The 24,737-nt window shown below is 36.2% G+C and overlaps 1 protein-coding gene across 6 annotated transcripts in view; it reads right to left on the reverse strand.

The window, feature by feature from the left end:
* Nucleotides 1-24,737, reverse strand: part of spock1 (SPARC (osteonectin), cwcv and kazal like domains proteoglycan 1) — a 289,085-nt gene that overhangs the window by 62,010 nt on the left and 202,338 nt on the right. For all 6 annotated transcript variants that reach the window (XM_087281132.1, XM_087281134.1, XM_087281133.1 and 3 more), the window contains exon 5: nt 6,448-6,562. In XM_087281132.1, coding sequence (XP_087137258.1) covers nt 6,448-6,562 — 115 coding nt within the window. The remainder of the gene's footprint in view (nt 1-6,447; nt 6,563-24,737) is intronic.

Genomic DNA, 24,737 nt, shown 5'->3' on the forward strand with positions numbered 1-24,737 from the left:
AGTAAGTCTTGGTCAAGTGTTCTAAGATCTGGTCAAGTGTAGCAAGACCTGGTCAAGTGTACTAAGACCTGATAAAGTGCACCATGTCCTGTTCAAGTGTAGTAAGTCTTCGTAAGTGTAGTAAGAATTTGTCAAGGTAGTAAGACCTGGTCAAGAGTAGTAAAATCTAGTCAATAATAGTAAGACCTGATCAAGTGTAGCAAGACCTGATCAAATGGACTAACACTGGTCAAGGATAATAAGATCTGGTCTAGTGTACTTATACCCGGTCAAGTGCACTAAGATCTGGTCAAGTGTAGTAAGACCTGGACGACTGTAGTAAGGCCCTGATGAACAGCCAAGTAAAAATGAATATAACAAACAGACAGCGCTCAATTCTGAGGGGGATTAGAGTTTATGAGAAGATGAAATCTTACACCACATGGGCTGATCAGATATATCACACACACAAACACACACTGGAGATAAAGAACGTGACAAAAGACGTCTGTAATGCCAACCGCATTCACACTCAAAATGTCAATATCTCACAGAAAGCGTGAAGCCTGATGATCTGAGGGTGATAAACAAATATCATCTCTGTCTGTATCTCACCGCTGACATCATACTCCAACAGATGTCAGTGCAAAAGATTTTCTGTTTATCCCTCATGTTCACCAAACATACAGCAAAAAAAGTATTATTGTATCTCAAACAGAGGATTTTAAAGTCTACATTAAATGGTCCAAATCTGAATTTTTATTAAGGCCAAAAGTCAGGAACAACTGATTTTACATAACTTTACAAAGTCAGACCTCATTCATTCACTTGTCGGCTTAGTCCCTTTATTAATCCGGGGTCACCACAGTGGAATAAACCATCAACTTATCCAGCAAGTTTTTTATCCAGCAAACCATCTCTGGGAAATATCCACACACACATTCACACACACTACGGACAATTTAGCCTACCCAATTCACCTGTACCGCATGACTTTGGACTGTGGGGGAAACCGGAGCACCCGGAGGAAACCCACGCGAAGGCAGGGAGAACATGCAAACTCCACACAGAAAAGCCAACTGACCCGAGGCTCGAACCAGTGACCCAGCGACCTTCTTGCTGTGAGGTGACAGCTCTACCTACTCCGCCACTGCCTCGCCCAAAGTCAGACCTTACTGTCCTAATTAAAGAATTACAAATCAACACATGATCATATTATTAATTATTTATTTGGTTTAAATAAATGTAATCTAGAGGCCTTTGCTTTTCATATAAGCCACTTCTGATACTAAATGATGAACTAGAAGTCAAGTTGTTGTTCCTAAAGCTTGGATAGGCAACACGACTTTGTCAGGTAGTGTATGTAAGGATAAGCAGAGTTATCTTACATCATCTTGGAAGGGCTTATGTTGCTTTAATGACCAACTGACTGCACATTTTCTTACACATTACACGACTGCTTGCAAATAAATAAGCGCAGATGAAATATTGATTCAAGCTGAAATTATTTTATTATGCGAGCAGAAAGAGACCATGGAGTGATGTGATTTGAAACTCGCACAGCTATTTAGGAAGTCATTTAGTAGGGACAATGGTCAATTTAGCAGCTACCGATTTGCAAAAACAGTAATACAGAAAGTACTGGAAGTCCGAACGCTGCGGGTGTAATAAAATGAACTCGGTCCAGTCCTTCTGAACCCATCCACGAAAACATTGCTGGGTCAGAACGAGCTGAATCTGCCTTGAGCGGTGCTTTTATAATAATGTAATAATACAGCGGGATACACAATAATGGAGTATATTACAGCCCATTATTGTGCATTACATTATGACTCTGTAATTCACACTTCATTGCGTTATATTGAAGTATATTTGTAATATCGGCTCAGCACTGAGGAAGTGGAAATTACACTACTTTGCTGAATCTGTTCTCTGATCAGTCATACTGAGGACAGTTCAGACCGAAAGAATGAGTTTCATAATTGGACTTTGACTGAACTTAAATGTTTAATTCTCATCAAGTAAAAGATCCTCACAGCAAGAAGGTCGCTGGTTCGAGTCCTAGCTGGGCCAGTTGGTATTTCTGTGTGGAGTTTGCATGTTCTCTCTTTGTTGGTGTGGGTTTCCTCCGGGTGCTCTGGTTTCCCCCACAATCCAAACACATTAACTATAAGTAAACTGGATGAACTAAATTGGCCGTAGTGTATGAGTGTAAATGAGTGTGTATGGGTGCTGTGTAAAACATATGTTGGAATAGTTGCCTGTGGCAACTCCTGATAAATAAAAGGACTAAGCTGAAGGAAAATAAATGAATAATACAGGTTGAAACATGGTGTGAACACCGCTACTCCTAATACTGAACAACCAATTTTACCGATCGACCCGCCCGCCCGCTCGCTTCCCTAAACCCGAGCAACAGTTTACAAAAAGCCGTCCAAAAAAATTAAAAGCTCTGAATTTTTTTCTATCGTGTTTTCGGATTTCACCGCGTCCTCACCCTGTTATAAAACTCGTTCACTTAATTTTTAGGATTCTTTTTTTGTCTTACCTGATTGCTGGAACCGATCTTCCCCGGACTCAAAACCGATCGCCGCGGTCGACTCCTCTCTGTATCTCGAGCCTGCCGACGTACGAGGTGAGCCGAGTGAACAAACGGCCGGCAAGCGCAATAGGGAACGGCGTCAAACCGCCCCTTAGCGTTCGCTTGAAAAAAATAAAGCGGGACTACGTTTTCAGAATGAGCTTGGGTTGCATTCAAAAGATGCCCCTCTTAACGCAAAGAGCGCATTCAATCGGCCCCTTATGCAGCCAAACTAAAAATATATAAAATAATATTTTTAATCGTTTGACTGATACCATTAATCGTTTATAAAAGCACCCTTTCGGTTAACGGTTAATCGATTATTTTGAGCATCCCTAGTTAGTTTGCATTCACATTTATGATTTCATCCAACAATCCGCTTGTTAAGTGGTGACGTGTTTGTGACGTATGTATACAGTTTCCGGGTCCAAGCCGCCATTCATTTGAGTGGAGAAATCATTCGTTTATGATCACGTTTTATTCCTGCCACACATTAAAGTTAATTTTATATAAAGTCATAGTGTACACAACAATCTCTGGGCTTGCTGCATAACAAATATCAAAAATTTTACAATTTATAAAAAAATGAATCACTTTGGCCATCGGATATTAGGCATGGACATGTATATTGCGATCGTGATTTTCGAAAGTATTAAATCGCTTTGTAAACGTTTATTATTACCATTTCATGAGTCTCCCCATTGAGTTGAATAGAGCGCTTGGACCCGGAAGCCGCTTCGCGTGACGTCACACTTAACAAGCGGATGGTAACCCTAAAAGAGCACACTAGATTTTACCTCAGAGTCAGCATTTGTTTATTTTCAGTTAATTTGAGAATGCTTTAACACAAACAATATCAACTCATTATATTACGCTGCGCTATAAGTGAAAGCAGTCCTTGATTATTGGACCCAAATTTCCCCCAACAATTAGTGCAGAAACTGTGAATAAAGAAAAAAGTGTGCGGGCTCCTTATGACTTATTAACATGTGTTATTTTGTGGTGCATAATCCAGTGGAGCTCCTCATGCATAATGTAGCGCTCTGATTTAAGGTGTAAATTAATGATCAGGAAGCATCGGCTACACCTCATGTGCTGGCCATTAATGATAGATTGACCAATGCAGCGATAAAGCAGAAGGAAAAGCATTATCGCCCACTGGCAGCGCTTTGGCTTTCTAATCGGATCAGTGCGCTGTTATTTTCTCAGGGAGACGTGATATTTGCCGTGCCAGCGTGCTTTGTGTTTGCACATGTAAGAGAGCATTAGTAATTCAGCTTGGTAAACTGCTCAAACGGCCATTACACAATTAATATTGCAGCAATTGGATGAGAAGAGGGTGGAGTCAAGAGGCTGCTGTCGCTATGACGACGACTCACAATAGACACTAATGGAATGTTAATGTGACCCTGGACAAACAGAGCAGATTCCAGAGTGTAAACAGCTTAGAGGAGCCATTAGACACGAGGACATGTGCTCATATTTATTTGCGATCCTGGAATACATTTCAAGGATTACAGAAAACTAGATAATCAGAGTTTCCAGAGTTTTCCTATCAAAGAAAAACCAGCAGCTCATCTTCTATAAACAGTTCAGTATTGTTCACAAAACTTCAATATACACTGCAAAAGAAATGTCAGTGATTTCACATTCATACTACACACATTCATACACTCAAAAGTAAACAAAATGAACAAAATTATTGAGTTTTTTTGTTGACAACTTAATTGTCTTATGTTCATTCTACTTAAATTTGTAAAAACTATTAGGTTAACTTAATGGATTTGTGTTATGGTGTGGAACCCAGCGTTTTTTACAGTGCACTACTGTGTATACACACAAAAAAAGAATACTTATATTTTATAATTACTAATATTAATCACAAAATAAGATTTAAACAAATGCAATACCGAACTCCCATAAAACATACAATGTTTTTAATAATTTAGTAATGTTCAACTTTATTTAAATTCAGAAATTATTTAAATAAAGTTTAAATTTACTATTTAAATTAAAAAAAATAAAAATTTAAAATTAAATTGTAATGACATGACATAAAACACAGTATTTTTCACATAATTAAATGTTTATATCATTTATTTACATAATAATTTTGGTTTATTAATTATATGGCTGATTTTTAGCATAGGTCAATTCCACAAAGATGATCAACTTTGGAGCTCTGTGAAATTTTAAAGCCTATTTAATTTAATTTAATTTAATTTAATTTAATTTAATTTAATTTAATTTAATTTAATTTAATTTAATTTAAATTAATTTAATTTAATTTAATTTAATTTAATTTAATTTAATTTAATTTAATTTAATTTAATTTAATTTAATTTAATTTTATTTTATTTTATTTTATTATTTAATTTGTTTCATTTATTTTATTTACTTATTATATCTATCTGTCTATTACTATTTTACTTTTATTTATTGTTGTTAATTGTTGTGTATATGTCTGTTGGGCCAAAATTTGTAAGTCAATGTGTTTAAATATTAAAAAGAAAAAAGAAAGTACATAAAATATTATGAATAAAAAAAATGAACAAATTAATTAATTAAACAATTTTATCAGAATTACATAACAAGAAAAACAAATTATTTTCTACATAATTAAATGGTAATATTGTTTATTTTCTAAACAATTAAACAAATGAATTATATAGCTCAATTCCACAAAGATGTTCAACTTTGGAGCTCTGTGACATTTACCAAGACTGAAGGTCAGTATTTCTTTTATTTTATTTACTTATTTTATCTATCTATTATTATTTTAATTTGATCTCTTATTGTTAATTGTTGTGTAAATGTTTGTTGGACCACAATTGGCATGTGTTTGAATATTTTAAAACCAAAAAGAAAATGAATGAATGAACAAAAATAAAATTTAATTTAATTTAATTTAATTTAATTTAATTTAATTTAATTTAATTTAATTTAATTTAATTTAATTTAAAATAAAATAAAATAAAATAAAATAAAATAAAATAAAATAAAATAAAATAAAGTAAAATAAAATAAAATAAAATACAATAAAATTTAATTTAATTTAATTTAATTTAATTTAATTTAATTTAATTTAATTTAATTTAATTTAATTTAATTTAAATGAACAAACAAATGAACAAACAAATGAATAAACGAAATTCAATCGTTATAGCGTAACAATAAAAACGAATTATTTTCTACGCAAATAAATGTTAAGATTTTTTTTCATAAAAGTTTAACAAATTAATAATATAGCTTAGGTCAATTCCACAAAGATGATAAACTTCGAAGCACCATGACATTTTAAGGACAGAACTAAAGGTCAGTATTTCTTTTCTTTTGTTTTCTTCATTTCATTTATTTAGTGTATCTATCTATTATTATTTTACTTTTATCTCTTATTGTTAATTGTTGTGTATATGTTTGTTGGACCAAAATTTGCATGTGTTTGGATATTTTAACAATAATAAAGAAAGTACATAAAATAAAATAAAATACAAGAAAAATAAAATAAATTAAAATTAAAAGAATGAATGAACGAACAAACAATTCAATCGTAATAGTGTAACAATAAAAACTAAGTATTTTCTATGTAATTAAATGTTAAATGTTTATTTTCTTAACAGTTTAACAAATGAATAATATAGTTGAGTTTTAGCAATTCCACAAAGATGATCAACTTTGGAGCTCTGTGACATTTTAAAGACTGAACTTCTGTCGAGTCAACATTTGTCTTGACAATTGTTTCTAATTGAGTAAAAACCCTATTTGCTGTCCTACATGCACACACACACACACACACACACACACACACACACACACACACACACACACACACACACACACACACACACACACACACACACACACACACAGTTGTCTGCATGTCTTACCTGTGCTGAGCTGGCTTGTGATTGGTGCAGATGGCGGTCTGGTAGTCGTGACTCACACACACTTTGTGAGGAGGACAGTGAACCTTCATGCAGGGGTCTTTAGTGCTGTCCAGCCCTGAAACACACAGAAAGACTTCATTTAGCAGGACAACCTAGATCTGTTCAGCTCCAGTTCATCTGCTCTCTGATCTGTGTTTATGTCTTCCTCAAACACGCACATACTCTCTCTCTCCTTTCTTTCACATCGCTGTTCTTTTGTTTTCCGTTTTTTTTTCTCTCCAGGAAAAGAAAGAGAAAGCAGATTCGGTCAGATGGCATGAAAGGAAGAGAGAGAATCTGACGGAGGAGAGGAGAGCTTTACTCTGGCAAACACACAGGAGAAACAATGCAGCAGCCTTCTGGCAAATGTTTTATCATCTCTCACACACACACACAAACACAGCGTTGACGTTGAGCAATAGCTCAGTGTAAACATTTCCTGACAAATGGAGGAAGAGGAGAAACAGTGTCTCGCGCCCTGCCATCTTTCCCTCTCTCGCACAGGTAATGCAGTTCCTCTGGCAGGATGTAGGAGGATGAGGAGGAGTAGAGTGTGTGTATGTGTGTGTGGAGATCATTACGAGAACTCATGAGACATTCATCTCCGTCAGGAAACATTAAACACACACGTTTCCTCTGCCATTTATTACACTGCAAATTCCGAGTATCAGCTGGACTGAACTAACATCAGGATATTTAGCTAGTGTGTGTGTGTGTGTGTCTGAAACACACAGGTGGGTTTAACGGAGGTCAAACACTCCATCACTCCCTCTGACCTTCACATGTCTGAGTGTGTGTTCGCTGGGGAAGTTTGATGCCAAACTGCTGTTCATCTGGAGCGCAGCCATGCCAACTGGCCTTCAATGCAACACACATACACACACACACACAATTTACAGCACTTATCACTCCTGTTACAGGATTAAGCTCCTCATATTTAAAGAGACAGTTCACCATCCTGCACTCAAAGAATTACTACAGGATGGGTTATTTATATGGATACATCTTAATAAAATGGGAATGGTTGGTGATGTTAACGTCGTGTTTGTGGCACATTAGTAGATGTGAGGGGCCAAACGTTTCAAGATGGGTGGTGAAAACGGTGGCCATTTTGAAGTCGGCCATCTTGGATCCAACTTTTGGTTTTTTTTTCGATAGGAAGATGGTCTTGTGACACATCAAACTTATTGGGAGTTTCACAAGAAAAACAATGGTGTGTTTGGTTTTAACGTAACTTTATTCTGCAATGAGTTATTTACACGTTTCTGACCACTTATAAAATGTGTTCAATGTGCTGCCCATTGGGTTGGATTGTCAATGCAACCCTCTACTTTCACTCTTAACACACTGATAGCAACACCGCAGGAGAAATGCCAGCACAGGCTTCCAGTATCCGTAGTTTCAGGTGCTGCACATCTTGTTTCTTCACACAATTAAATAGCAAATGCACCATGGTGTGACGTAATTGACCTTTAACCACTTAAACTCTGCTGCTATTTGGGGATTTCCGCCTGGATTTTGCCTACCCAAATTTAAAAGCTTCCCAAATCCACATGCAGAGGTGTAAATGCAAAAATTTGGTATCATTTTAAAGAAAACCCTTTGAATTTTCATAAAACACTATTGAAAGTGTTTAAAATAACTGTATATGTTGTCTGTGTTATAATAAACACCTAAAAATAGGCACTTTTTCTATTTTTTTTATAAATGATAAATTAAATTAAATTAAATTAACGAATGAATGAACGAATAAATGATTGAACAAACAAAATTCAATAGTAATAGCATAACAATAAAACACACTATTTTATGCGTAGTTTGTTGTCACGATTGTGTATTTTCTAACAATTTAACAAATGAATAATCTAGCTGAGTTTTAGCATAGGTCAACTCCACAAAGTTGATCAACTTTGAAGCTCTGTGACATTTTAAAGACTGAACTGACGGTCAGTATTTATTTATTTATTTATTGTATCTGTCTATTATTATTTTACTATCATATGTATTGTTTGTATATTGTATCTTTTATTGTTAATTGTTGTAAAAATTTGCAAGTCAATGTGTTTACATTTTTAAACAATAATAAGTAAAAAATAAAGATAAAATAATAACAATAATAATAAATAAATAAAGAAATTGTTCCACAGATTTACAATCCAGACAGCCTGTCTCACTATAAAAATACTTCACTCCTAAACACTTCTTTTAGACTGCTAATACCTATTTTCTTTCCTTCCGTCTTCCTCCTGCTTTGCTATCTGTCTTCTGCTGCCGAGTCTTTTGTGTGTGTTTGTGCGTTCGCAGATGTACATGCCTTATTGATGGAGTCCGGGCTTCTCTCAAGCCTGTGACGGATGGAATGATTTGATATTTTCCTGCATATGAGACTGAGCCGGCGAAGGCGAGAAAGAGAGGGAAGGAAGGAAACGAGGGATGAGGCGCTGGAAGCGTGTCGGAGGGGAAGTGAGGACACGCTTTAAGAGCGGGACACACACACAGATTGCGTGATGTCCTCCACAGCATAAAGTGATGGGATTCAGTCTGAAGGACATTTTGCTGTGTGTGTGTGTGTGTGTGTGTGTGTGTAGTTAGCAGAAGGTCGGATGAGGTTAGACTCAGAGAAATTTGAAGTCAAATACAACTCCTGTAAACTAAAATAAAATATAAAGTACAGTTGAAGTCAGAATTATTAGTCCTCCTGAATTATTATATTATTATACACTATCCTGCTGAAGAAATTGCCCTCTCCTGTGGTTTGTAATGTAATGGGCAGCACAAAAGTCTTGATACCTCAGGCTGTTGATGTTGCCATCCACTCTACAGATCTCCCACACGCCCCCATACTGAATGTAACCCCAAACCATGATTTTCCCTTCACCGAACTTGACTGAATTCTATGAGAATCTTGAGTCTATACTGGTTCCAGTAGGTCTTCTGCAGTATTAGAGATGATTGGGATGCAGATCAACAGATGATTCAACAGAAAAATCCACCTTCTGCCACTTTTCCAAATGATCAACTAGAAATCAAGCTATTATTGTTGCTCTTACAACTGGGATCCACGAGAAGACTTTTGTCAGGTAGTGTACATAATGTTTGACTAGATATTCTTCAAGATATTCAGCTTAAAGTGTCATTTAGTCATTAGTCATTGTATAATGATTGTTTGTTTTGTAGACAATTTATAAAATAAATATTCCTTAAGAGGGCTAAAAATATAGAATTTTTATTTATTTATTTTATTTAACCAGTTAAACTCTGCTGCTATTCTGGGATTTCCGCCTGGATTTTGCCTACCCAAATTTAAAAGCTTCCCAAATCCCCATGCAGAGGTGTAAATGCAAAAATTTGGTATCATTTTAAAGAAAACCCTTTGAATTTTCATAAATCACTATTGAAAGTGTTTAAAATAACTGTATTTGTTGTCTGTGTTATAATAAACACTTAAAAAAAGAGGCGCTTTTTGTATTCTTTTTTATAAACTCAGATTTGAAAGTGTACCTTTTAGGTTCTGTGTGGTCTAGCGTGCTGTAATTAATTTTGGTGGTTCCTGCACACGTCTGTAATCACAGGAAAAAAGTAAAATGTCTCCACCATAATCTATGCAAAAGTTATTGTATTCCAACTGATAAGAGGTGCTGTACAAGCTACAGAGACTGATCATTGTTTACATATTTCACTATTCTTTTGTTTGATCAAACATAATTCACTGTGTTTGGACCACGTCAGACATATAAAAGGATTACTTATGCACATCACCTCAAAAACAGAGGAGAACGGCCCTGAAGCGACAGCATAAGGTAAGAGATGACAGCTGTCTGTGCTATCTGGGGCTGCTTATTGATCATGAATGTATTGTTTACATTTCTGCGCCATGGAAACACCACAATTCATTTAACAACTGTTTGGCATATAAATATAATTCAGTAAAAGAATGCTAGAACTGTATGAGCACAGGCAAGAGCTTTCATTTGAGCTATAACTTGTACATGTGTCATATAAAAAAATATGAAAACGAACCAATGTAAAATACCTAGCTCGGGTATCCAAAATACTGTGTATTTAAGTGTAAATAACTTTTAGAAAGTAGAAGAAAAACCAAAGTGATGCATATGTGCATAAAATATAGATTCTACACTTTCAAATGACACCACTTACGGGGGTCTGGTGCAACGCTAGCCCTTTAAATCTGAAAGCGAAAGTCGATGACATCACGGGTCCGCAGAGTTTCAGAATTGCTCATATACTGCGAAAAATTCCTTTGCATCATTTGGGAAATATGTGAAAATTTTTAAAAATAATAATAATAAGAAGAACAATTTTTACTTCAGCTAATGAAAGGAATATTTGTATTTTTGCAATGTACTGCAAAATTTTGGGAAAAAACAGAGTCTCTGGGGTTGTTTCTCTCAGTCTCTGTGTTGCTTTAGTTACTGGCTTATGCATTGGCGAGGCTGTAGTGCATGTATACAAGAATACATCAAACAGAATAAATGAAAGAAAATGGAATAAAAATAGAGTATTGATCTAGTGAGGAGAGTGGACGTGCGAGTAGATGTACAGGTGCACATGTCCGGCATAGTGATGCATCTCTCTTGTTACTGCTCTACAGTGTATTCCTTCATTTTGTTCGGTCGTTTTTCTATTACAACAGAAAAAAAAAAAACTAGTCATTCATATTCAGAGACGAACCCCAAACACCCTCACTGCAGGCTACGAACGTGTGTGTCGAAGAGGGAATGAAAATAAGAAAGTGTGATAGATCCGGACTGATAAATGTGAGATGAGAGAGAGAGAGAGAGAGAGAGAGAGAGAGAGAGAGAGAGGGGATGGGGGATATTTACCTCTTCACACTTTTCAATTCCAGGGCTGAATGAACAAATTCAGCTCCTGTTTAACCAAGCAGTCAATTCTAATCGACAAACGGCCCACGACGTACACACTTCGGACACGTTTTAAAATGAAATATGCACAGGATATATTGTATATTATCCAAAGTGTGGTGCGAGTATGCATTGAAACATACTGCAGGAGGTGTCTAATCATCCTTTTGCATTTTAGGTCAAAGTTGTGTATAAAGGGTGGCACGGTGGCTTAGTGGTTAGCACTGTAGCCTCACAGCAAGAAGGTCATTTGTTCAAGTCCTGGCTGGGCTAGTTGGCATATTTGTGTGGAGTTTCCATGTTCTCATTGTGTTGGCGTGAGGTTTTTCCACACTATGACTCTGATTGTTTCATTTTTTCTGTCCAGAATTGTGGGTAATGTAGCTTTTCTGTACAGATTCAGCTATTGGACAAGATTGTTTGGCTCGATTACATCACTCACAGTGCTTCAAATAATCTTTTTCCTCACTGTGACTGATTTGCTGCAGTTTTCTGTCCAGCATTGTGGGTAATGGAGTTTTTCTGCACAGATTCGACTATTAAACAAGACTCGATTACATCATTGACAGTGCTTCAATAAAGGTGGGAGGAGCAAAAAAAAATTGCCTTTGAGATTTGTGCATTTTTCTGTATGGCATTGTGGGTAATGGAGTTTTCTGCACAGATTTGACTATTAAACAAGATTGTCTGACTTGATTACATAATTCACAGTGCTTCAAAAAAAGGTGTGTGGAGAAAAAACTTTTCCTCTCTATGACTCCGATTTATGCAATTTTCTGTAAGGCATTGTGGGTAATGTAGTTTTTCCGCACAGATTCGACTATTAAACAAGACTGTTTGACTCAATTACATATTTCACAGTGCTTCAATAAAGGTGGGTCGAGCTAAACTTTTTTTTGCCTTGGACCCTGATTCATGCAATTTTTCTGTAAGGCATTGTGGGTAATGTAGTTTTTCTGCACAGATTCAACTATTAAACAAGAATGTTGACTCAATTACATAACTGACAGTGCTTCAATAAAGGTGGGTGGAGCTAAACTTTTTTTTTGCCTTACTTGGACTCTGATTCATGCAATTTTCTGTAAGGCATTGTGGGTAATGTTTTTCTGCACAGATTCGACTTTTAAACAAGATTGTTTGACTAGATTATATCATTCACAGTGCTTCATTGAAGGTGGGTGGAGCAAAATTATTTTTTTTCTCACTGTGACTCTAAATGGTGAAATTTTCTGTATGATATTGTGGGTAATGTAGTTTTTCTGCAAAGATTCCGCTATTAAACAAGATTTTTTGACTTGATTACATTATCCACAGTGCTTCAATCAAGGTGGGTGGAGACGAATAGTATTTTTCTTCACTGTGACTGATTGCTGCTATTCTCTGGCATTGTGGCGTTATGGGTAAGGTATTTTTAAGCTTTACTGTTAATCTGACTCGATTACATCATTGTCAGTGCTTCATTAAGGGTGAGTGGAGCCAAAATAAATTTTTTCCTTACTGTGATATGGGTGCTAATTTCTATAGGGCATTGTGGGTAATGTAGTTTTGAAGTGTATTGTTAAACTGACTCGATTCCATCATTCACAGTGCTTTACTGATAATGGGTGGACATTTTTTTTCTCACTGTGACTGATTAGTGCAATTTTCTTTAAGGCATTCTGGGTAATGCAGTTTTGAAGCTTATTGTTATTCTGACTTGATTGCATCATTCATTCACAGTGCTTCTTTAAAGGTGGGTGGGCAAAAAGTATTTTTTTCCAGACTGTGACTCTGATTGGTGCAATTCTCTGTAGGGCATTATGGGTAGTGTAGTTTTTTTTTTTTTTTCTCACCATGACTCTGAGTGGTGCAAATATCTAAACGGCATTGTGGGTAATGTAGTTTTGAAGTCTATTGTTAAACTGACTCCATTACATCATTCACAGTGCTTCATTAAATGTGGGTAGAGCCTAAGTATTTTTTTCTCACTGTGACTCTGATTGGTGCAATTTTCTGTAAGGCATTGTGGGTAATTTAGTTTTGAAGTTTACTGTTAATCTGACTTGATTACATGATTCATAGTGCTTCATTAAGGGTGGGTGGAGCCAAAAAGTTTTTTTTTCCTCACTGTGACTCTGGTGCAATTTTGTAAGGCATTGTGGGTAATGTAGTTTTGAAGTTAATCTGACTCAATTACAACATTCACAGAGCTTCCTTGAAGGTGGACGAAGCAAAAATTTAGCAATTTTCTTTGCAATTTCCTGTACAGCATTGTGGGTAATGTAGTTTTTCTACACATATTCGTCTATTAAACAAGACTGTTTGTAAACAAATAAATAAATCAATGTGAAAAATGGGTTCAACAAAAGAATATATGGTCATTAATCAGCCTCAGAGCTCATAACAGGCCTGTTTTTAAAGGTTTATCAGTTATTGCTAAAAATCAATGTCCCTATAGAGAAACTGAATGTTGTTTGTCTTCTGGAAGCTGACTGATGCTCTTCATTGTAGGTTTTGGTATTTCATGGATGCATTAAATCAGAATACCATGCATTGTATCGCTGCTGCACACTGTATAGAAACAGCGGCTGTAGAACGCTACTTCATTCTTCTTTCTCTTCTTGTCTACAATCGTCTGTCTACATTCATCTCCGTCTGCTGTGCTTTATTACCGGAGTGAGTGAGTGATGAAGAATTCATTTCACTGAAAAATAAAACCCGTCCGCGCTGGTTTATTCGCCGGGTGATTCCTCCTTCATCATATGTCTCTGGTGACATCGCTATGGAAACCCGCCGCCCCTCAGGGCCACAAGTTTTATCATTTTTATGGGCTGAATTAAAAGAGAGAGGGAGAAATATGCTCATAAACAGGCATGATTTGATAGTCCGTAAATTAATCCTATAAAACGGCAACATTGGCTCTCTCTCACACTCTATATATATCATCTTACGCTCAAATTACCCCTCATGTAGCAATATCCAATACCTTAGCTAGTTTCTTTTCTTCCTTTCTTCATCAATCATGATGGATTTTCCCTAATCTACTAAAAACACAGCACACTTGTTTGCTTTGTGCTCGATGTGAGAAAGATCCTGCCAGATTTTCCTGAACTATTGGTTGAAATCGAAGGCAGGCGTTTAAAGTCATCCAAACTCAAGCTGCATTGATTCTCTCTCTACAAACTGCTGTTGCTTTTCGCTCTCTATCAGCTTTGACCTCTGAACTTTAGTATCGCAGCAACGGCAGACCTCATCTATCCAGATGTGACCCTAAATGCTTTCATACACCTCACAAATTGACCTTTCACCTTTAACGTGGCATGGATCCCTGCGAGTGTGGGCGTCTCATCTGCTGTGGCGATCGATAACTGTACAAGGACTTCGTTCGGGATGAAATACCAGCTTATTGCAAACACAGCCAATGTGCGCTGCTCACTGCCAACTATTTATTAAATATTAAGTGAAATATTATGAATTTTTCCCACAATACATTTTTAATCACATTGTATCCCATTTTTGGCAAAAAAAAAGGATATTTTAGCCTTTTTAAAGTCTGCATGAACTGGAAGCTGCGACCGTTTTTTTTTTTCCCTAGAGAAACAGAATATTAAGTGATAAAACAGTGGGCGTGGCTTGTTTTTTCTACTGCGAGTTGATTGGATGTAGTTCATTCAAAAAGATGGGGAAAAGCTTTTGGGGAAAGTTATTACAACCTAGCATACACCTCCTCTTCACCATTTCTGTTTGTTGTCAAAACTGACAGCTGGAGTTAGTGATGCCCAATTTCTTAGACCATGGACCTATCATACACCCGGTGCAATAAGGTGCAAGACGTGTTTGGCGTGATTTGTATCTATTTTCAGACCAGCGCAACCCTAATTTTTACGTTTTGCAGCACATTGTTTAATAGTAAATCCATTTGTGCTGCTTTGTGGACTTCTGGGTGTCCCGGTCTAGAAAGGAGGCACATTGTTGGTGCATTGTTATTTTGAGAAACTAAAATAGACTGTGCAATTGACCAGCTGAAAGCAGGTCTAAAGTCCAGCGCAGAGCACGTTAGCTGTGCGTCTTAAATACATACATATTGTTTAATACACACAGGATGTACAGCAATACACAAATATATTTACAAGTGAAAAAATATTAAATGATTGAAATATTACAAAAAGTATTACTTTCTACATAAATATAAAAACCACTGCCTCCATGCCTTCACCTCAGGGCTTTTTTCAGTTTATTTATGATAATTTGCTTTTGTTTAATGATATTATTATTAGTATTATTTATTATACGCATATTTATGTTAGTTTTAATAAAAACAACTTTAGAATTGTCCATCTGTCTGGTTTTAGAGACGTCAACATCACTTTATGGGCCATAAGAATAGTATGCGTGTTTGGATATAACTCCGTTTTCTGACCACACTTCGAATTATTTTTTATTTATTTGTTTGCTGGAAATTAGTACAGAATTTAGAAATAGTTTTGAAACAAATCTTTGCGTTTAACAAACTAAATTAAATATGTAGGCTAATGAATATCTTCAGTGAAGTGCGTACAACATTGTTTCCTTTTCCATGAAAGTAAAGAAGAGTAAAAGTAAAGTAAAGAGAAAGTAAAAAGGCAGAATAAAGGAGGCTCGCTCTTTATCCTTATGCTACAGATGGTCTGTTTAACTATTTTCCCGACAGTGAAGCGTTCAGTTTTTCCACTTACAAAGTCCACCATGTAAATAGCAAATGCTTCATGGCTAAAAGAAATGTGAGAATCCAATCGATCCAATCGAACACTTACAGTCTCCAATTAAACACTCAAACTCAGCAGTTTACATGTGTTCCTCGCCTCATTACAAACGTATGTGGAAAATATCACAAAATACATGTTAAACTAACAAAACAATTAAACAGATCTTTAAAAAAGGGGGAAACCGGAGCACCCGGAGGAAAACCACATGAACGCGGGGAGAACATGCAAACTCCACACAGAAACACCAACTGACCCAGTCGAGGCTCGAACCAGCGACCGTCTTGCTGTGAGGCGACAGCACTACCAACTGCGCCACCGCATTGCCTATTTTTATCCGTTTCTCAGTGAATATGACTAATATATATTGGTGCATTTGAACAAAAACTGATTTATTAAACAGATTTATTTATTAAAATAATATTAATCACATAACATATTTTGAAAGAAATGGAAAGATAATATTATTAAAAAAATATTAGGAAGAAAATTACAAACTACAACATTTTAGCACATTTACATTTTTTTTTGCTTCTCTTGATTTTCGCTATTTTAGAAAATGTTATTTAATATTATTTCTGAACATGTAAACTTGGGCCACTAATTTTTGAACCATTATAAGTTATTTTGTTAGATCAGCTCCAGATTTGGCTTCAGTACTGACTAAACTAATGCATACACACCAATTTAACCTTGTGAAGCTTCCTATAGAAACTAGTCATTTAAATGAGAGATTTGTGAGGGGTGTACTCATAAATGCTGAGCACTGTATGTTCAATACAAGCTTTAAGAGTTCGCCCTTAGCTGATGATTGACTATAAAGTGTGTTTGGCATGCTGTCCCAGGAGCTTGTGAGATCCTCGAGCCCGGGGCTCCCCCTCCCATTGCAGGACGAGAGGGGAGTCAGCGTTCAGGTAGGTCTCGAGAACTCCCCTGCTTGATAATGTTGGAAGTAGATTATGAATGCTATGGAGTGTCTGTCAATTTAGTTTTGTCAATTTACTCATGTTACATGTTTTTGGTCTGTGGGAGGAAACCGGAGAGCCTGGTAAAAACCCACGCAAACACCGGGAGAACATGCAGACTCCGCACAGAAATGCCAACTTGGCCAGGTAGTGTCTGAGCCAGTGACATTCTTGAGGTGAGGCAATAATGCTAACCATTAAGCTTCCGTGCTGCCCTGACAAGACAATGGGAGGAGTAAGGGGTGGAAGGGGGGATTCTTCAAGGCGAAGATGAGGTTAGATCAGGTGTGGGCAAACTTGATCCTGGAGGGCCAGTGTCCTGCATAGTTTAGCTCCAGCCCTATTCAAACAGATCTCCCTATAGAGTTCAAGTGATCTTGAAGACACTGATTATTTTGTTCAGGTGTGTTTGACTAGTGTTGGAACAAAACTCTGCAGGGACACCAGCCCTCGAGGAGCAAGTTTGCCCATCCCTGGGTTAGATACTCTGGTTATTTATAGTGGTTAAGGCACAGGTGTCAAACTCAGTTCCAAAAGGGCCGCAGCTCTGGACAGTTTAGTTCCAACCCTAATTAGACACACCTGATCAAACTAATTGAGTCCTTCAGGCTTGTTTGAAACCTACAGGTAAGTGTGTTGGAGCAGGGTTGGAACTAAACTGTGCAGGGCTTCGACCCTCCAGGAATTGAGTTTAACACCCCTGGGTTAAGGAGTCATCTGATTGGCAAATCAGTGTTAGCTAATGTATACCAGCTGCTATCAATCATAAGCGCCTGCTCGTTTTAAAATTTGTTTATAAATAAACTTCACTTTAACTTAAAAAATAAAGTCAGGGCTCGAAATTAACCTTTTTGCTTGGTAGCACCGGTGCTCCTAACTTTAAAAAGTTAGGCTCATCAGCCAAAATTTAGTCGCACCCACCAATTATGAGCACCGTTACTACAAGTTTTATACAAACATATTGGTTGTATTTGAAATCAACACTAATCAAACTAACAAGCAAAAAAAAAAAAATCATATATAACGTTATATGCAAGCGTGAGGAAAATATGTCTCAACAAAATCCCGTTATCACAAGAAAATAGATTTTTATAACATAACTGAGTGACCAAAGCATACACGGAGCGCTCACCGGCCCTGCACGCACTGCTTGAATTAACGTGTTAACGGTATAACTAGTAAGATGTGTCATTATTTGTAACTGTAGATGCCATGGTTTCTAAAACAAAATCTGTCAAGTGTTATGTTATCTTCATTCTCATCTTCAGCGCTTTACAATTTTTCGCGGTAGTATAGCTCTCTGTCATCCAAAGCAAGAAGGCGCTGAGTGATTGACAGCTGATATTAACCAATCATTCGCGTTCAGTGCTAAAGCAGTGGTGGGCCAATAAGAAGAGCGCGAAGGCGGGGCAAGCATTACTGACTTGGATTTGTTTACTGCGGCAAGTTGACATGACAACCGTTTTAAACCATTCCCGAGCGCTGCGTTTCACGTTTCAAGTGCAGACAAAGAGCTTAGAGATGCATTCTGCGTGAATGTCTCCCGAATCCGCACATGTGCTGAACATTTTGCAGTAAAAATTGGTCGCACACTACAATTTTAAACACTCGCAAAAATGCTCCCAAATATATTTCAAGGTCGCATAGATAAAATTTCGGGCGCATATGCGACCAAAATGGTCGCAATTTTGAGCCCTGAAAGTTAAAGAAGAAAATTTCACTCGGAAATGTTGTGGTCAATCAAATGTAGCCAATAGGGCATGAATATTACTGATGCCATGTGGATCGTTGGAGCCTGTTTTTAATCTGTTTTGTACACAAGAACATGGAAGCAATGGTGTTCGAAGCTCTAGGTATGTTATTTCCGTATATTGAACTTCTAGAATTCAGCTATACCCAGGTAAATCCAAATTTTCAATCGATAGCACCTTTAATTCAATTTTGTGCATGAGCATGTTGAATTTCGATTATCATTATATATAATAAGGCTTCTGTTTGTGCATTAATAGCATAGATAAAAATGGTTTGCCAGTTCTAATTCACCATGTCCCTCTGGCTCAAGGCTCATTAGTGACTTGGCATTAGACCACAGTGATTTTCATTAGACTCTCAAGTGTTTAAACAAACAAACAAACAAAGAAGATTAATTAATTATAAATTAATTATAATCAAAAATACTACATGGTGAATAAACTACACTACAGTAATGAGAATAACACTTTCCAGCTCAGGTGACGTGTCTAAAAGAAACATGCCCCATGAACAATTTGCATAATGTGAACAATAAACATATAGTTGTTTCAGTTTCCTACAATAACCCTGGTCATCTTTGCAGCAGGCTGAATGATTCTGCTAAAATCTCATTTTCATAACCGTATCACAGGAGTCATCTAAAAACAAGCGCTCGCTCCTTCTGCTTGATATTAAGTACTGTAATCAGCGCTAAAGGTTGAATGAGGTTAAATTAGACGACCTGGGTTTAGCATTCACACCTGTGATTATCCAATCAGGAGGAGTCTGTGCTGCCTAATGGCCAATCAGCTCACAGGTGATTTCTGAATGTCACCAGACAAACAAAAGACATTTCGATGAATGACACAGACACACACACATGTATAATCTTCTTAATTCAAATTCTGTGATCCAGTTTCCACAGATGATGTAAATATCTAACCTTGACAAAGCATAACACACACACACACACATGCATGCATGCCATTAGTGCCCTCTACATTAGGGCACCTGCCTACTAAAATGCCATCTGTGCCATCTGCACACTGACATCAAGTGTCAATCAACTCCTTCAAAAGCACACCAGGGAGAAAGAGGATAGTGTTTGCAGTCAACACTAAAATCAAATCTGCTCGTGTAATTTCTTCACTCATCCAGATCAGTCTCAAAAATAATACATTTACACTATAAAATTGATACACAGTTTACATTTACAAAATCCAATTTGTAAATGTAAAACACAATTCATAAATACAACACAATTCGTGAATTCATGAGTAAAAATCTTTTTTTGCCAAATGATTGGGATTTGTGTATTTACGAATCGCGCTTTAAACTTACAAACTGGATTTGTTTAAGTACTGTATCATGTTTGAAATTACGAATTGGATTTGTGTATTCTGGAATTTTGTTTTAAACTTATGAACTGGATTTGTGTATTTACAAAATGTATTTTGAACTTACAAAATGAATTTGTGTATTTACGAATCATGTTTGGTAAATTGGTAAATTACGCAAGTATTTATGAATCGTGTTTTGAACTTACGAATTGGATTTATCTATTTGCGAATAATGATTTGGAATTATGAATTGAATTTGTGTATTTACGCATTGAGTTTTGAACTTATAAACTGGATGTACTCTATTATGTTTTGAAATTACAAATTGGATTTGTGTATTTATGAATCGTGTTTTGAAATTACGATTGGATTTGTGTGTTCAGGTATTGTGTTTCGAACTTGTGAACTGGATTTGTGTATTAACGAAGTGAAATTGTGTATTTGTTACACTTAACGAAGTGTAAGTTTTGAACTTACAAAATGAATTTGTTTATTTACAAATCGTGTTTAGAGATTACAAATTGGATTTGTGTATTTACAAATCATGTTTGGTAAATTGGTAAATTACTCAAGTATTTATGAATCGTGTTTTGAACTTAATTTGTATATGTATTGTATCATGATTTGAAATTACGAATTGAATTTGTGTATTAACAAATCATAATTTGGAATTACGAATTGGATTTGTGTATTTTCGCATTTATTTTTGAACTTACAAACTGGATTAATGTATTTATGAATAATTTTTTTAAATTACGAATTAGATTTGTGTATTTACAAATCAAGTTTTGAGCTTAAAAATTGGATTTGTGTATTTTTGAATCGTGTTTTGAGCATACAAATTGGCTTTGTGTATTTATATATTGTGTTTTGAATTTATTAATTGGATTTCTGTATTTACGAATTGCGTTTTGAAATTACAAATTTGATTTGTGTATTTACGGATTGTGTTTCAAAAATATTAATTGAATTTGTGTATTAAAAATCATGTTTTAAAATAATGAATTGGATTTGTGTAATTACAAATTGTTTTTTGAACTTACAAATTGGACTTGTGTATTAATGAATCATATTTTGAACTTGCGAATTGGACCTGTGTATTCATGGATCATCTTTTTACATTACAAATTGGATTTCTGTATTTACGGATCGTGTTTTGAACTTACAAATCGGTTTTGTGTATTTACGAATCGTGTTTTAAAATTGTGAATTGTGTTGTGGATGTATGAATTATATTTTGCAAATGTATTATTTTTGAGACTGATCTGGCTCCATAATATTCTGTTATTACTGTGATTGATTCATCAGGTAAAGACATGAGGAGAGTTTAAGGACATGTGCAAGTGTGCGCAAATATTGTATGCGTAATTAATTTGGGCTCCTGTTACGAGGGAATATATCACAGTGCTAAAGTTCACGTTGTGAGGTTAACTCAAACATGAAGTGCTAATAACGTACGACAAACAGACCTAAAGACACTGAATTGAGCAACTCAAGCTCAACAGTATCTAAAATATCTGTGTGTGTGTGTGTATATATACCTTGTATTCCTTACAGTCCTTCCAATAACCAAACACAATCTCACGGCAATTCGTAACTTTTTCATTTAGTGGCTAATTCGTATGAATTCGTACGATCTAATCATACAATTTAGTACGATTTGCTTATCCCCCAATGACAGTTAGGGTTAGGGGTGGGGTCAGGTGCCACGCCTCCTTTTTAAAATCGTACCATTTTGTACGACTGAACTGTACGATTCACTCTGAAACAAAGCTAGGAGATCATTTTAATGACTTGACACCTCCCACACCTCACCCACACCTCCAAAATCTTAAGCTCCGCCCACCACACTACAAACTCCAGCAAAACAGTCAAGAGTTGAGTCAGTCATGTGTGATACTGAGGTCAGACGTGTCCATATGGAGATGACAGACATGTATGTGTGGAATGTGTGTGTGTGCGTTCACACCTCTCATCACACACTCTCCCAGACTGAAAAAGTTAAGTCAAGGGAAAGAAGTTTTTATAAGTGTTCGGGTTTTTTTTAAAGATGCTATTGTGATTGGAGGATATGAAAAGCAAAAGCAAGTCGAACAGGCTGTGTTTTGCATGTAATGAGGTTATATGTAGGAAGAGTCATCTATCACAGCGCAGCAGGAGCTGTCTACACGCACACACGCAAATTTACAAAGAGATTCAATGAGGACATGTCACAGAAATCTATTGTTTTTATGTAAAACTAAGCATAAGAACTACTGACTAACCACTCCGTCCCTAAAAGAAAACTTAAAAACAAACATTATTCACTTTATGAATCATTCATATGCTCGATGATGTCCCCAAAGCGCATTTTTTTCCACTTTTTTCCGATTTAGCTCACTTCTCCAGACAATTGGGTCCCTGAAGTAAAGCTCGACGCTTTGTAAAACAGGACTTGCTTTTAAAAAAAGCATAAACGTCTCTCTGTGGAAAATAATTAGTTGAATGCGGAGCTTCAATTCCTGCATAAAGCTGAAGTTCACCTGCAGAGCACGACTAATGCATGTTAAACAGGTATGAATACACCTACAGCTCTTCAGCTACATTTATCCTTGGCTCTACAGTGAAAAAAAGCCCAGAAGAAAGCACTCGAAAGATTAGTTGGCGCTAACAGCTGTGGAAACCTCGTGCAAGAAACAGAAGTATAATTCCACGTTTAATTAAAGTATTAAATTGATAAACGCTGGGGAAGTTAAAGTGCCGGAAGAGGGGGGGGGGGGGGGGTATTCGGCGGGATGGGATTTTAAGAAAAGACTCCCTTCAGGACAGGAACGTGTGCGTCTCTCGTCCCGCTGCCCCATGGGAAAGCGCCGTCTCCAATGCTGCTGAATATTCATGAGCCGCACTATGATTACTGGCCAGCTTCTGAACTGAAGTATTTAAAGGGTTTGCTCAGCTAAAGAGTTTATTCGGCTTTTAAAATAATATTTGGAGGAGCTGAAGAGATTTGAGATGGCCTAAGGTAAGAAAAAGCTTCAAAGACAGAACGAAAGAGGCCTTTTCAATGCATGCACATACAAAAAGCTAAATATAAATATAAAAATAAATGAAACAAATGAAATACCACTAGTAATAAAGGATGCAGAGGTTACTGCAATTAAAGTTTCAACTGTAGTGTGTTGAAACTAGTTTGAAACACTTGAAAGTAGTGCAGTTAAACAAAAAGTTGTATTTACATAATATATATATATACATATATATCCCAGTTATAAAAGTAACAAATATTAACGTGATCATTTGGAAAAGTGGCAGAAGGTTGATTTGTCCAAGGAATCATCTGTTGAACTGCATCAAATCATCAAAAATACTGCAGGAGACCTACAGGAACCCGCATGGACCCAATATTCTCATAGAAATCAGTCAAGTTTGGTGAAGGAAAATTCATGGTTTGGGGTTACGTTATAACCCACAGGAGAGGGCAAATTGTTCAGCAGGTTAGCGCTCCTGCTCATACTTATGCCCTACATCAAAGCTCCTGAAAGCAAAGAAGGTGCTTCAGGATTGGCTAGCCCAGTCACCAGACATAAACATTATTGAGCATGTCTGGGTTAAGATGAAGGAGGAGGCATTCAGGATGAATCCAAAGAGTCTTGATGAGCTCTGGGAGTCCTGCAAGAACGCTTTCTTTGCCATTTCAGATGACTTTATTAATCAGTGATTTGAGTAATTGCAGAGATGTATGGATGCAGTCCTCCAAGCTCATGATGGAGTCCGACACAATATTCATTCTGTCTCCACTGCAGCAGGACTTTATATTCTATACTGGACATTATTTCTGTTCAGTGACAAGACTTTAGTCTAAGCAAAGTCAGACCTTGCTGTCCTAATTAAATCATTAAAGATCAAGACATGATCATATTTTGTTTTGGGGAAAATAAGTGTATTCTAACATATAATATTTATGTAAAATTACATATGTAATATTTATATTTTTATGGATATTAACATAAAAAGTTTCAATATTAGAATCTTAAATTCTTATATGGAAAATTTAAACAATGCTTACAAAAATATTTAATATATTATAAAATATTTACAAAATAATAAATATTTATTCTTAATAATATGCATACTGTATATGTTTATGTTAGATAATAATATTAATAAAAATAAAATCCATATATTATATACATTTACATGGACGTGTGTACTTAGATATAGTGTATATAATAAATAGAGACAGTACACACACATTTATCATGTCGATGCAAACTTTTATTGTTTTTTGTTTATAGCAGTGATCACCAAACTTGTTCCTGGAGGGCCGGTGTCCTGCAGACTTTAGCTCCAACCCTAATCAAACACACCTGAACAAGCTAATCAAGGTCTTACTAGGATTACTTGAAACATCCAGGCAGGTGTGTTGAAGCAAGTTGCAGCAAAACCCTGCAGGGACACCGGCCCTCTAGGACCGAGATTGGTGACCTCTGGTTTATAGCACTATTTCAAAGTGACTTATAATCCACTGAACTCAATTTTTAAGTACCAGATTCACAAAATTTGTTTCAATAAAATAAGTTACAACTATTTTACTACGGTTCAAGACGACCGTAAAATGTTTACCTGCGCAGT

The sequence above is a fragment of the Danio rerio genome, chromosome 14 (genome assembly GCF_052040795.2).
Source record: "Danio rerio strain M-AB ecotype USA chromosome 14, GRCz13ab, whole genome shotgun sequence".
Lineage (NCBI taxonomy): Eukaryota > Metazoa > Chordata > Actinopteri > Cypriniformes > Danionidae > Danio > Danio rerio.